This window comes from Callospermophilus lateralis, chromosome 6, assembly GCF_048772815.1.
Source record: "Callospermophilus lateralis isolate mCalLat2 chromosome 6, mCalLat2.hap1, whole genome shotgun sequence".
Lineage (NCBI taxonomy): Eukaryota > Metazoa > Chordata > Mammalia > Rodentia > Sciuridae > Callospermophilus > Callospermophilus lateralis.
Genome location: NC_135310.1, coordinates 56,245,633 through 56,261,122, shown reverse-complemented (window position 1 = coordinate 56,261,122; position 15,490 = coordinate 56,245,633). Strand labels below are relative to the sequence as shown.

At 41.3% G+C, this 15,490-nt stretch overlaps 1 protein-coding gene across 1 annotated transcript in view; it reads left to right on the top strand.

Moving 5' to 3' along the window:
* Positions 1-15,490, top strand: part of Armc2 (armadillo repeat containing 2) — a 109,076-nt gene that overhangs the window by 76,394 nt on the left and 17,192 nt on the right. The window contains exon 13 of the mRNA XM_076859872.2: positions 13,116-13,434. Within this exon, the coding sequence (XP_076715987.2) occupies positions 13,116-13,434 (319 nt within the window). The remainder of the gene's footprint in view (positions 1-13,115; positions 13,435-15,490) is intronic.

The window sequence follows — 15,490 nt, the reverse complement described above, 5'->3', positions numbered from 1 at the left end:
AATTTGGTCTTGAGTAAATTAGATTACTTTTAACTAGAGGAGACCACTTTGTGCCTTACTCTATGATTTTCAAATGAGGTGAAAGAAAATATTTCTGTTTAATGTTTGATTTCAAGCTATGTCAAAACTTAGTTTATTTTTTAAAGGAAGAGTATAGGTAAAGAGCCCTGTTGTTTTGTGGCATTGCTAGTAGATACTGTTTTGTCTATGATTGTAGCTTATCTGATAGCCATCATTACAAGGCTAACAAAAATTCTAGTATCTTGCCAACCTGACAGACTGGAGATGTAAGTATTGGTCAGGGGATACTTTTTCTGATTTAAGGGACTAAGTAGCCTAACAATTGACATAAAGTTTTGTCACACTTCTCACTAAACTGCTTTCCACTTTGATTTAAAAGTCACATGTCTCTATTAATTTATAATTTTATTTTCCTATTAAAATTAATTTCCAAAGAAGAATAAAGAGCATATTTCATATAGAACCACCAAAGAAAAGCATAATTTATTATTTTAATCACCAAACTTATTTTAATCACTGTGGTGAAAATCACATTAAAATGTATTACATATTTCTTTTCCATCTTAGAAGATATTAAAAATAATTTAACCTCAGCTGGATGTGCTGGGACACAGATGTAATCTGAGCAACTCCAGAAGCTGAGGCAGGAGGATCGCAAGTTCCAGGCTAGCCTCACCAACTAAGCACCCCTGAGTTTAATCCCCAGTGCTGGGGGTGGAAGGGAAGAGTCCTTTGGGTACTCTCACCAAGAGCCTGTTATGATGTTCCTCTGCTAATTGCAAGCAAATAAGAGCAAAGCAAAAATTATAACCAAAGGCAGAGGTAAGCAAGCAGTAGAAAGGAGAGAGAGAAAAGCTATAGAAGGATGACACAGACACTTAAGGAAACTCATCAGTAGACTTGGGCTCCCAGTGGGGGACTAAGAGCCTCTAGAGCAATAACTGGTCCTTAGAATAATGACTTTTGAACTATCATTATTATCCTTTTGAGGTACTGGGGATTGAACCCAGGGTGCTTTACCACTGAGCTATATCCCCAGGCCTTTTTATGTTTTTATTTTGAGACATTATTCTCAGGGCCTCACTAAATTGCTGAGGCTGGCTTTGAACTTGTACTCCTCTTGCCTCAGCCCCCTGGGCTGATGGGATTACAGATGTGCTCCACCATGCCCAGCCCAAATGACTCTTTGATCAGATTTCTCTAATGACCTCTCATCTTTAAAAACCAATTCATATTTAAAGATGTAGCTCTCTGATCCTCTGCTCCATGACCTCTGCTTCCTGAGATCACTCAATTCCTCCCTCATCAGTACATCATTTTAAAGACTTCAGTGTAGCTAGTACATCCAGCTCCTAGGCCCAGAACCAGGAACCCAACCAGTATGTCTAGGGTCATAACCATGCCACTGTGATTAGAAACAAAAACAAAAAAACAAAAAGAAAGGAAAATCCAAAACTTAGAAATAAGGTGTCATGGGGGAGGAGACATGTCCTGACAAAGTCATGCTGGGCCTTTGTTCAGTGGCCCGCCCATGTTTCAGTCTCAGGACAATCTACAGGTGTTTGAATTGGCTACCTACTGTGTGATTAGAATCCGGATAGTATGAAGTTACACATTAATTTGTAGATTTCTGTCTGGTAGACAGGATCACCACAAAAGTTATGTTTTTACTACTTTGTAGGCTATTAGCCAGGTGTATGGCTAAGCTAGATATCTTTTTTTATGGTTGTTCTGTTTAGATATACATGGCAGTGGAATGCATTTTGATATATTATACCACATGGAGTATAACTTATTCTAATTAGATCCCATCCCTGTGGTTGTACCTGATGTGGAGTTTCACTGAGATCATGTATTCGTATATGAGCATAGGAAAGTTATGTCCGATTCATTCTACTGTCTTTCCCATTCCCATCCTTTCTCCCTTCCTTTCTTCCCCTTTGTCTAATCCAGTGAACTTCTGCTCTTTCCTCCCTCCAAGCTAGAAATCTTATTCTACTGTTCCTTATTTTTAAAAATTGCTGGCAATTAAAAAACCTCAGAACCTTGCACACATTAGGAAAGTTCTGTGCCACTGCACTACATGCTCAGCCCTTACTTTAATATTCCTCTAAATCTTGTAAACTCCCCATTCTTTAATTGTTCTTGAGATCAACTTTGTCATTATATGGGATCTCTCCTGTAGGACACAAATATTTAAATGTATTGATTTTATCTTTATTTATATCATTATTTTTTTCTAAATATGTATTTTTTTTTAGTTGTAGGTGGATACAATACCTTTATTTTATTTTTATGTGGTGCTGAGGATTGAACCCAGTGCCTCACACATGCCAGGCAAGTGTGCTACCACTGAGCCCCAGCCCCAGCCCCTGAGTCATATTCTTAATGCCTCTATTTCCCTTTACTTAAAGATTGAAATGGGGGCTGGGGTGTGGCTCAGCAGCAGAGCACTCACCTAGCACATGCGAGGCCCTGGGTTCAATCCTCAGCACCATATAAAAATAAATAAATAAAGGTATTATGTCCAACTACAACTAAAAAATAAATATTAAAAAAAAGATTGAAATGTTACAGTTTTGAGCCATGGCTTTGATTTTTATCTAGTAAGAGAAATACTTAATTTATATTTTCCTCAAAACCAAAATATTTTGGAAGCACAGGGAAAGAGGTCATATTACAAATGTGTCCCAACTACTTCCAAAAATCATTAACCAAAAACCTCCCATAAATCTTTGTAAAAATATTTCTCTTGTGGTTCTTCAAATGGTTTTCATTAGTGTAGCTGCCTCACCCACTACTGAGAGTTCCCAAGAGAAGCAGACTTCTCTCGATAAACCTGGAATGTCGCCGTTAGAGTAGGCTCATGATAAGTGCTGAAAGAATGATTTTGACTATGTGGAACATTTTGGAATCTGTAAAGTGCTATAAAATATTTTTTCTAATACTCAATTACTTCTTCCTTAAATATTTACTTTTTTCTTCCTAGTTTGGAGGAGGAAATAATAAGAATTTTTTTCCATACTTTTCCTATTGGTGGCCTTCCACAAACAAGAGCAGAAAAGAAATGATGAATTTTAAATGACTTCAAACCAGCAAAGCAACTTAGGTTCATGTTCCTCTTGGCTCAGGTGGCCAATTGAATATGATTTGTTTTCACTCTTTTTCTAGAAATAAAAATAATTTCCAGAAACCCCACACCATGGTCTGATGTGAGTGTATTGATTTGAAGTGGTTAAAACTTTGCTACACCTGAGGTTCGCTGGGATGTGAGGTTTAGAGCTGATCTTTGAAAAGTAATTTGGCCCTCCAGCAACTTAAATAGAATTACTACTTCCTATAATTATTTTTGTTTCAACCCTAGCAAATGTTTCTGAAGAGTAACTTGGGTTGTAGAAATATACTTTGGGAGATTTGTAGCTTGTACAGAGATTTGTACACAGCTATCACTGAGTGCTTAAACAATCAGTAAGAGCTCGCATACTTTACCTTTGTACTGAGAGGTTAGGCGCGCCTCTGTTTTAAAAGCCTAACATTTAGAATCAGCATAGGTTTCATGTTTCTAAGACCTTTATTTTTGCTTTTGTGTGTATGTGGTTTCTAAGGAACTTATTTAATCAACTTCCAGAGTGCTCTAGAAACCTGCATTTTTAACAAGGACCCCAGATGATTCTAGATCTTACATTAAAGTGTGGTTTAGAAGAGCGGTTTGAAACTTCATTATGTCAGATTACGTAGATAGTAAAATTAAATTTAAAATTCATGTAATTGAATAAGAGAATTTCTTTATAAAAGTATTACCAGATACTTAAATATAATGTGGTTGTGAAAATGAAATTGTCTATATAGTTGCAATCCTAAAATAAGTATGCTAAATCAAAAGCTATACAACAATAAGAAACATTAACAGGGAAAATTCAAGTACAAATGAAGACATTCTCTGAATTCCCATGTTTCATGGAACATGAAAAATCACCAATCTTTTATTCCATTTCTTGTATATTGTTCTGTATCTGCATTCTCTGTGTCGGACTGGTTCCCTGGATTTATTTCATTTTCTGTGTGAACTCTCCACAAATAGATATCATTGGCTACTGTTTTAGGAGTGACCGTCCTTCTGGGTGTCCATTGTTAGTCCTCATGGTTGCTTCATACCCCTGCTGTCAAACAGAACCTGGCTCTTCCTCACAGAGCCCTGCTTGTCACTAAGACTCATTTCAAAATTATATCACTTTTATGGCTGTGTTTTTAAAGAACATAGAAACAGAAATAGAAAGGAAGAAAGAAAAAGAAGGAAAGAAAGAAAAAAGGAAGAAAGGGAGGAAGGAAGGAAGAAAGAAAGACCTATATATTGATAAGTGTCATAAATGTCACTCACACCTCTGAATGTGATATCATCAGGCTGACAAGCTCCACAGGAAGCTGTGACTAGGGCTTCCACAGCCCATCCAGGGGAAATCCTGCTAGTAATCCAGGTAGTACCAGGGTTGACTGCTGTTGGGACAAGTAAAATACTTCCTCCTTATTTGTTGTTGTTTTCTATTTTAAAGGAGGAGGATGGAAATTATGTGAGAAATCATTATCAAAAGTAAAAAAAAAAAATCCATTATTTTTCATTTTCCACTATTCTTTATCTTTCTTTATCTCTTGTCAAGGTCAAGTCTGATTTCTGCATACAAGAACAGGTCTTTATGAATATACTTCATCTGTCTGTTATAAAGTCCATCGATAATAAGGCGGGGTAGGCAGGTTTCACTTTTGTTTTCTACACATCTGTGTTATGAAAATTATTTGCGAGAAACATAGATTTATTATTTTTAAAAAAGCAGTTTTATAGAAACAGACGGTGGTGAGTTCTTTCCTGTCTTAAATCAATGGCTCCTAAACTTATCATCAGAGTCACCAGAAGAGCTTTTAAAATACAGGTTCCCAGGCCCCACCCTGGGAGAGTCTGATTCAGTCCTGGGGTGGGACCCAAGAAACTAATTTTGAGAGACTCCAGCAAAGAATTCTGATGAGCAGCAGGTTTGGGAACCTATACATTTTTAAGGTGGTTGCTTAAAATGCTTTTCTCCAATATTGACAGCAGCGAGTTGCCCCCCAAAATGCAAGAGATTTTAAAGTGATTAGTCAAATCAGCCACAAAGGGTCAGTCTTTCTCTACTGGTGCTTGGCTGACAGCAGACCTTCCTGACAGTAGAAACCAAATTGGCAAGAGCCGCCAGGCACAGATGTAAGTAAGCGTCCCCTGGAAGTGGTGACACCCATTTGCCTTTTACCTCTTACAACAACAGCTGAGGGACAGTTTCTTAGAGAAAACAGGATGGTACATAAGACTCTTCCCTAAGCATGCTCTGCCAGACTTGTGTCGAAACAAGTTGTCCTGGGAACAAAGCTAGTTTGACAAGGTGGCCATTGTGTTGATAAAGCCTCAGGCATAGGGTCAAAGTAGACCATTTAGGATGGATGAGAACAGGACCCTCAGACCCTCAGAACTGCCTACCCAAGAGATACATTGACTGCAGTTAGCTAGATAAGCTAGAGTTGTTGGTTCATTTGTTTTGTGAAAAAGCCACCAAGATTTTTTTATTAAAACAATCACCAAGTGTTCCTGCAGATGTCCTGTTTGAGAGTTCAGTAAATACCCATATCTAAACTTTGTTAAGTTTGCAACAGATAAATTTGAGAGTGATTGGTCCATTAGTCCAGATTTTACCACCATAGTAGCCCTCTGTGAACCGGCCTCAGCCTGCGTGAGATGGTTGTGTTATATAGCCAGGGAGTTCTGCTTCATCAACTGTCTCAATGAAAAGGAATCCACTCCTCCCAGCTCTCATGACAGACTTCCGCAGGGACGACAGGGGGAACTTTGTTGGCTCATATCTATGCAGTTAATTTGTCCAAGATCCACGACCCAACTAATAACTCCAGTTCCCATAGACACAAAAACAGCATTTTAGTCAGCTTGATGCAGTTTAAAAGCTAAACTTTAGAGTTAGGTAAAAATGCTGACCAAAATTCAATTAAATGACAAATCTCGTTTAAGAAATATGCACATATTGTCTGCTTTATGGTGTAAACTACATTTGGTACAAACCAAATGTGCAAACAGATGGGCTTAATAACGAAGGAAGAAGCAGGGCTGCTCTCAGCTTTGTGAAGCAGAGCCTGCCTTAGGAGGTGCCTCTGACGTCAGTGTTGCTACATTTAGCAGCTCAGCAAAATACATGTGGGTTTGTTTTTTGGAAGAACATGAAGGGATTTTCCCCCATTTCTTCTGTAAATATCTACAGGGCAAGAAATCTGGTAAAATGCCTCAAATCAGACAAGATACAATATTTTGCAAAGGTCACTCACTGTCCAAAGAGAACAACCTTTATCTGCATTCTCATGACTTGTGTCTATCAATCCACTGTCTATTTAACATTCTGCACTTGTAGATATGATGAGTTCCTTGGTTTTTAAAAAAACAGAACTTCCAGATGCTGGGTAGTCAGTGTCAGAGTCTTTGCAAACACTGTCTGGGAGTTGCCAGGCTCGTCATTGCTTGTGCAAGAAGTCAGACTTCTTTTAGGGTAAGTGGTTGTTTGCAGCCACGCTGTTCAGTGGACAGTGATTTGCAATTCTTAGGCATTGTGGTGTCAGAAATGAGACCTGGAATGTCTGGACAGTGTGGGCTGAAAGCAAAACCTCCCCCACTTTTGTAGCTTCTTATTTCTAACGCAATCCCATCCCATTGGCAGCCCAGAGATAAACCAGTGACCTCTCTTGCGCCTCCATTCTCTTTGGGGCCGCAGAGGATTGGTTCTGAAGACTCCTCCACCCCTTCTCCTGGCGCCTTTGTATGGCAACTTGGCTCCATAGGCCCTCTGCCTCCTCCCTGGCAGGAGGTGCCCTGTGGCTGTCTTCCTAGCCCCGCTGCCGGCGCATTCCCAGTGGGTGCCCAGAGCACTTGGCTGAGCTGCTCCTTTTTTCAGCCTTGGCCTTGGCCTGCACCTCTGACGGGGCAGGCGGCACAATAAGCCCTGAGCTTGTTCATTTTTTCCAGTCCTGCTGTTTTGCCCTTGTGGAACTGGCTCTTCCCCCACTCAGCATGGAACCAAATGCCTGATTTATGTCTGCTGGCTTAAAAAAGAACCGAACACAGTGAAATTCTAGCATTGCCCTGATACTTCTGAATGATAGCCACAGTTAGAGGCATGTAGTGGGGGAATGAGTAGATGGATGGAGAAATCAAGTATTATCTCTTGTAGTTTTAAATTATTTTCTATTAAGATTGCCAACATCTCAGATTCTTCCATTTTATATAGTTAAACACTCAGGCAAACTGTTAACCTGCCTTCCGTGCCCTGGGATTAATTAGCATTTTTTTATAGCAGTGCACAATCTGTCTTACAATTTGGTAACATTTTTCTGTTCTTCAAGCCACCTATAAGCTCAAGTACCATTTGTTTAAGGGTGGGGAAGTTGGATTAAATGAAGCAAATTGCAAATCTTGATTCAACCCTCAGGTGCGAGAAGTTTCCAACCAGAGTTTAAGAGGGCATTTAAGTAATTTAATTTTCTGGTTTAGAGAGAATACAGAGTTTAAGGCCATTTGCACTCCCTTCAGTTTTAACCTATTCTTGAAAATCTTTTTAAAATGTTTTCCTTTGCTCAGTAGAAATAGTCCTCGCCTAAATAAGTGGAGTCTGCTGAACATAGTTTATCCTTTCTGTGACAGCTTGATGTTGGTCCTTTCCCATGACCAATGAGCTATTTTAAGGTACTGTAGGAAGGGTTCGGGAATTGGGGAGGACTGTGTTCACTTTGGGGAGCAAGGTGAGGTAATGCAGAAGTGCTCTCACCAGGTCAGATGGAGCATTAGATGCCGGGCAGGGGGATGATGTAATAGTTGTACTTCAGAAAGTGGTGTTTTGGGGGCTGGGGTTGTGGCTCAGCGGTAGAGGTTGTGGCTCAGCGGTAAGGCCCTGGGTTCGATCCTTAGCACCATATAAAAATAAATAAATAAAATAAAAATATTGTGTCCAACCACAACTAAAAAGTAAATAAATATTAAAAAAAAAAAAGAAGTTGTGTTTTGGACAGGCACAGTGGTTGATGACTGGAACCGAGCTACTGAGAGGCTGAAGCAGGAGGATAGAAAGTTCAAGGCCAGCCTCAGCAAATTAGTGAAACCCTGCCTCAAAATAAAGTAAAATGAAATAAAACAAAGAACTGTTATTGGAACTGGACATAGGCCATTCTGTTGAGCACAGTCCTGCTCCTTATTTTGTTCCAGTTAAAGTAATTTTATCTATAGGCCTAGAGGGCCCCTTTAGTCCAAGTAACATGCTTGCTCATTTAGGGTACAACACAAGCTGAACTAGGGAAAGATCCTGGGCTATAACTGGAATGCTCAGTGGAGGCCAGGCCTCCTACAGTAGGTGGACCCATGTGTCGAAGCTCTGGTTGGCTGTAGCAGTTGCTGGGCTGATTCCATTTTAAGCAAAATTAGAAAGTCAATGTGAACTGGTTATACTAGACTGCCTTCTTTAGGGAAAAAACATTCTCTCTCCTGATTCATCTTCAGTGTGCTGTTTCAAAACCGCATAGTTATGGTGTGAAAATGCAGCTTTGTGTTAAATTTAATAAAAATGTAATAAAAGAGGAGTGTTGATTTATGGATGGTTCTCAGATATTGCGTAAGAATAAAGGAATGGAAGACTGTACACAGAGGAATTACAAATCAATGATTGGGGCCTTAGTTTAATTTCTACAAATCTTTGCAGGCTATTTAATTAAGTGATACTTTATAGATTTGAGGTGGATTGGGCTGCTGAGCAACACATAATCTCTCCATAGTACTGCTCAGGGCAGACTCAGTTCAGTGGGAGAGACTTCTGGAGTGGAGCTGAAGCCACCCATGCTCCTGGCGGGGTACAGGCTGTGCAGAGCCCTCTTGCTCCTGTGCCTGCTGCTTCAGGATTGCAGGTTAGCCAAGGCAAGTCCTGGTGTGGGAGCAAGGGAACACTAGCTCTGCCAACCTGTCGTGAGACTGAGTCTATTTTGGCCTATTCCCTGCTCCCTAGATTCGAGGAGAACATTTGAAAAGGTGAAAAGAAAAGATTCCTTAGCCAACCCTGAGGAAGAGGATAGAAGCGGTGAGCACAGCAGTTTCTGGAAGTTGGGTGCTGTGAACGGCACAATCTGCCATCCCCATTTGTTGATCTTGCATGCCATCCTCCAGTTGGCACGGCTGCTGCCAGGAGCCGCCCCCTCCTTCTTCCATCTGAGGCAGGGAAAGAGATAGCGTGGCAGTATTAACTCTTCCTGCCCTGCAGCCTAGACTTTCTTTTTCCCCACATCGGGCTTAACCCACATCATGTTAGGAACCACAGAGATGTTAGAGTCAGAGAATTTTAGAAGTGGAAAGGGCCCAGGGGAATTTCCAGAAAAAGAAAAGCAGCATCTAGCTTACCCTGATTAGGTCATGTGACAGTGGGTAGAGGTAATTTGAATTTTGAAGAACGATGGTCACTCAGAAAACCTGCTTTATCTACAGCCAGGATCGGTTCTAAATACTCTGCACAGATCAGCAGTGATAGGTGGAGGTGATTCAAGGCAGAGCAGCCTGCTGGGTTAGATTAAGAGAAAAACAAGCCCATTACATGGAGGTGAAGCAGCAAGTTCTAAGAAGAGGGAAAGGGGGCGGTGGGGGGCGGGGGTGGGGGGCGGTACAGCTGAGCATCCTTCAGAATATGGCAGTGACATTTTGGGGGTAAACTGATTAGTCCTAGTAATGATTTATAGCAGTCAGAATGAACTGGCTATTAATTCCTTAAAAAGCATTTATTATCACTCATCATGTCCTCCCGGTTTTATTTAATATACATTTGTGGAAATGAGAGAAGAGCACAATCCAGGGAACATGGTTAAGTCCAAATGGTTAACGTCACTGTCACTGCCATCAAATGTGTGGGGGAGATTGCTGTCCTGCTGTGAGAGTCTCTGAATAGCTTTGTTCAGATGACAGAAGTGGGTCATCACTTTTAGTGGATTAGTTAATTTGTGTATGTAAAGCCTCACATCAGGGCCTGGCACATCATAAATTCTGTGTTAGTTGCTGTTACTATTGCTATTATTATTATTATTAATTATGATGATTTTTTGGAAGTAGGACTATAGAGTGTTTCATCAGAAAACAGTGAAGCATTCACAAAAATTTTGCTCACGGTGCTCAGCTTAGAAAATGTAAAACAGAAATTTTCCACCAAGAAGCTTAATTCTTGAGAATGCTCTCTGTTTCTTGTGGGAAAGCTGCTTTTTCTGTTGGGTCTGGCCCTAGGAGAAGCTTCCACCTTGGTATTCTCCTTCCAGAGTACAGGAGGCATTCAGGAATTACTTGAAAAGATCATTGGGTTTATGGGAAGTGGGATTCCAGGATAACAATCAGATTGTGTGTGCTTATTCTAGGTTCAAGTCCCACAGGCTCCAGCTTCTTTGGGGAATGGCTAGGTGATCAAAGAACGACATGGGGATTGCAGGCCTATAATTTCAGTAAACTGGGGAGGCCAAGACAAGAGGATCACAAGTTCAAGGCCAGCCTGAACAACTTAGCAAGAAGTTATCTCAAAAAAATAAAAAGGGCTGAGGATCTATTACTACCTCAGTAGTAGATCTCCCCTGAGTTCAATCGCCAATACTGTGGGGGGACCGATTTATTTACTTATTGATTGATTGATTGATTGTTAAAGTGGATTGAACTCAGGGTCATTTAACCCATGAGCCATGACCCAGCTCTTTTTTTGTATTGTGTTTAGAGGCTGGGCTTTGCTAAATTGCTGAGGCTGGCTTTGTGATCCTCCTGCCCCAGCCTCCAGAGCTGCTGGATTACAGGTGTGCACCACAGTGCCCGGCCCCCATCTATACCTTCTTAAGACTCCTTTTGCCCATCCTGCCCCTCCTACGCATACCACGCTCTTTTTCCTTTTCAAGGTTGAGCTCAATTTCTTTCTTGATAACTCTGCTGATCCCTCCATAATGTCCTTGTTTCTAAACTCTTCTAAGAATGTTGGGTCTGTCCCAAAGTTTATAGCCATTAACTAACATTTTACTGATAAGACAGTGAGGAGGTTTCCATGTAATACCTGGATTGTTACTGAATTTAACTTGTGGTTTGCCTATTTTATCTCGTTTACTATTACAATGCAATATTTTCCCCATTTTGCAAATGAGTTCCCAGGGACTCTGAGGTTGAGTCAAGTTCCTCTGTGAACCTAGGCCCCCTGGCTGTAGGGCTGGAATTCATAATCCCCTTTGCTGTCCGACTCCTTGCTTGGCCATTTTGGTCTTAGCTGTTTCCCCACACAGGTTAGCCTTACCTTCTCAAATAGATTATAAATTCTTCAGAGCACTGTATCTCATCCTTGTTTACAATGTTGTGTGTTCTTCTAGGCCCCGCCTCATAGTGACATTATCTAAGAACTGACACTCTTTCCCAGGGTGGAGCAAACAGCAGATCCTCCTAATTGGATGGTGGCTGTGATTGGTTGAATGCTGTGAGTTGAACCATTTCCAAAAATGAATGCTGTCCTGGATCAGCTCCAGTTCTTGCCATAGTGTTAGGCTCTGTCCTGTCTGAATGTTGGCAAATGGCTCCCAGCTGCACAGCAGAGCCTTGCTGATTCTCTGCCAGTGAGTGTCAGGGGAAACTTTTATTTTTCTTTTTTCCTTTTTTTTTTTTTTGTCTTTCAAGAACAAGAAGGAACAAGTTAGTATTGGCAGAGTAGTCGTAGGCAAATCTAAAAGTTGTCCTCTGCCCTTAGTCCTCCCAGTCTCTTTGCCCCACCCAATACCCTGCGCTGGGCCCCTGGAGTCCCACATGGTTCTGTGAGCCTTGATGAAAATGTACCCGGCCAGTCATATTTGTCTGCTTCAATCAGCTGATAAGTACCAGTCTGATTAACAAAGTCAGGTTTATGGTAATCCCTTCTGGCCACATATTTGCATTTTAAAAAGAGATAATCCCATAACTGTCAGCTGGCTGGCAAGGCCAAAGAAGAGATAACTAAATGGCACCCTAAGTGGGAGGCAGGGAGCAGATATAGAAAGGACTCCAAGTCTGGGTAATCTTGGGTTCAAATCCTTCTCCACCCCTCACGGGTCATGTGACCTGCAGTTTCTTCAGGACCCAGTTTCTTGTCTATAAAAGGGCATGATGCAAGGCATAATAATAAAAGTTGTCACCTAGGCCAGTGGTATCAATAAGCATTACTTTAGTGTGGAGAACTTGCCTAGCCTGTGGGAGGCCCTGGTTTTGAGCCCCAGCACCACAAAAAATGAAATAAGAGTCTCATCCTCCCAGATGACCCACTGGTGGGTAAGACTTTTACTCTGAGCATAAAGAAGTGCTCAGTGTCTGAGGGGCCCTTCATTTCAGTCTGTTTTAGTACTGTTTCAGTGGCATTCCTGTGTAACACAATGGCTCTTAACTGGGGATGATGTTGCTCTGGGAGACAATTAGACATTTTGGTGGTCACTTCTGGAGAGTTGCTACTGGCATCTAGCAAGAAGATAGATGCTTTTAAACCCCCTACAATGCACAGGATCCCCTGACCCAATAACAAGTAATTATCCAATCCCAAATATCAATAATGCCGAAATTAAGAATCCTGTTTTGACACAATCCACTTTTGGGAAATGCCTGACTTTTGGAAATGGAGTGCTTCAGCAGGAGGTTAATTCTTAGAGAAAGATTTGGATGCTCAAGAAGTCTGTTAGTGTCAAAACTTAGAATTACATGACACATTGTCCCACTCAACTAATTGTTCTCTAGGGAGAAAAAGGCCACCCAGAATTGAAATTCTGAAGGATGAAGGATGTGAAGTTAATAGGCCTCACTGATCACATCAATCAGTTTGTATTCTTTTGTTGCCACCAAATCCTTTTACTCTCCTGTCAATTTGCACTCATCTTGGGAATCAAATACCACATGAGTTAGTAACAGCCAGACATGTTACATTTTACTATTAATTAAATTAAGAGTAAATTAAATATGACTTTTCTTTCTAATCACTTTGTTCTTATAACTCTTTGTCCTTCATTTATTTCAGGATCTAGTTATTCGTATTGTTTTTATTCTTGGCAACCTGACAGCAAAGAATAACCAAGCTCGGGAACACTTTTACAAAGAGAAAGGGAGCATGGAGACACTGCTCTCATTATTCCGGACCTTCTACCAACTTGATCTGCATTCGCAGAGGCAGGCACCTCCAGGAGCCAATAGGCCTGTCGCTCAGAGGCCACCATCAGAGGTGGAGGACGTACTCATCAAGCTGACCCGTGTGCTGGCCAACATAGCCATTCACCCGTGCATTGGCCCAGCTCTGGCCACCAATCCACAAGTCGTGGGCCTGCTGCTGACCACACTAGGTAAGAGCCAAGACCCCAAGATGCTTCTGTGGCCAGAGTGTGGTGACGGCTTGGCTCAGTTTAACAAACCCTCTTAGCTGTTTCCTCACAGCATTCATTGTGTGAAGGAAAATTCATTTTCTGGTCAGAACTGCCTTAAATACAATCCAGATTTTAAGAAATAGTAATGTAGATCATGGCTGAAATCCACCGAATTGTGAACTTTTAAAGGGTGAATTTTATGGTTGGTGAATTATATCACAACTTAAAGCAATTGTATCAATCAAATGAACAAAAATTGGCCAAACTAACCAGAGTTTACTTTCGCCCTGGTATACTCCTAAAAGCCCCGTCTTCCAATATAGTCACATTGAGGGTAGGGCTTCAGCATATGACTTTTAGGGGAACACGATTCAGTCTATAAGCATCCCATTTCCACTTACAAAAAAAAAACTTTTGTGGTCCTGAATACCAAACTCAGAGCCTTGTACCTGCTAGGCACCATTTTATCTCTCTATCTCTCTGATTATTGATACTGGGGATTGAACCCTGGGCCTCATATTTACATGCTAGGAAAGTGCTCTATCACTGGGCTACACGCGCCCCCGCACCGCCGCCCCCCCCCCCCGCACCCCAAGCCCTTTTCAAATTTTAAGACTGAGTCTTGCTAGGTTTGCCCAGGCTGGGCTTCAACTTGTGCAACTTGTGATTCTCCTACCTCAGCCTTCCAAGTAGCTGAGATTTCAGGCATGTTATCAGGCCCATCTTCTGTTTCCACTAGGGAAATTAACTGCAATCCTGGGTAATCAGTTTAACCAATACTAACCAGACTCATGAAAGATTTTGTTGCTGTGGAAAAAGTTTAATGTTTGACAGATATGATGTTTTAGGGTAACATGTGAACACAACCCCACCCCAGCTGTTCAACTTATTATCCGTTTATTGAGTCCTTGCTGTATAAGCAGTCCTATGCTATGTGTTGCAGGTTTGGTTTAGTCTTCTCAGACTGCTATAACAAAGCACCATAGACTGGGCAGCCACTGAAACAACAGAAATTTATTTTCTCAGAGTTCTGAATACTAGAAATCCAGGATCAAGTTGCCAGCAGAGTTGGTATTTTGGAAAGCTCTTCTGGTTTACAGTTGGCTGCCTTCTTGCTGAGTCTTCACAGAATGCAGAGAACATGCTCTGGAGTTTCTTCCTTTTCTAATTAGGGCACCAACTCTATGTGATTGGGGTCCATCCTTATGACCTCAGTTCCACCTCCTCACAGGACCTATCTCCAAATAAAGTTCCATTAGAGATTAGGACTTCAAAATAGGAATTTGGGGAAGGGGAGAAGACAGACATTCAGTCCATAACAAGCCTTAAAAAATGTAGGCTGGTGGGGCAGGGGTTGTGGCTCAGCGGTAAAGCACTTGCCTAGCATGCGTGAAACACTGGGTTCAATACCCGGCACCACATGAAAAAAAAATATTAAAATGAAGGTATTGTGTCCAAATATTAAAAAAATTATATATGTAAACTGGCATCTGCTTTCATGGGACTCAGCGTCTGTAGTGGAGGAATGTCAGCTGTGTGGGCGGCACCACACCACTAATGAAAAGTTCCAGCAGCAAGGCGCAGATGAGGGCAGGATGGCTGAGGGGCTGAGCCCTGAGCACAATGATGGGTGTGTAGTTTACACCTTGTGTAAGTGACAATGCCTTATTTTATAATAGAGCTTTATGGTTTATAAAGCACTTTTGTACCTACTACCTCCCAACACTGTGAGGATATGTTTTTATTATTGTCATTGAACAGATGAGGAAATTGGCTCTGTGAATATAATGACTTCATGGGTCACAAAGTTGCTAAGTGCGAGTCACTGAGTCCTAAATGTTACCTGTCTCAAGAAAAAAAAAATGGAAAACACGTTCACACACACACACACACACACATACACACACATTTTTTTGTTGTTGTTGTTGTTGTTGTTTTATTACTGGGGTTTGAACCTAGGGGTGCTTTTCCCTGAGCTTTTATTTTTTATTTTGAGACAGGGTCTTAAGTTGCTCAGGGTGGCCTCCAACTTGCA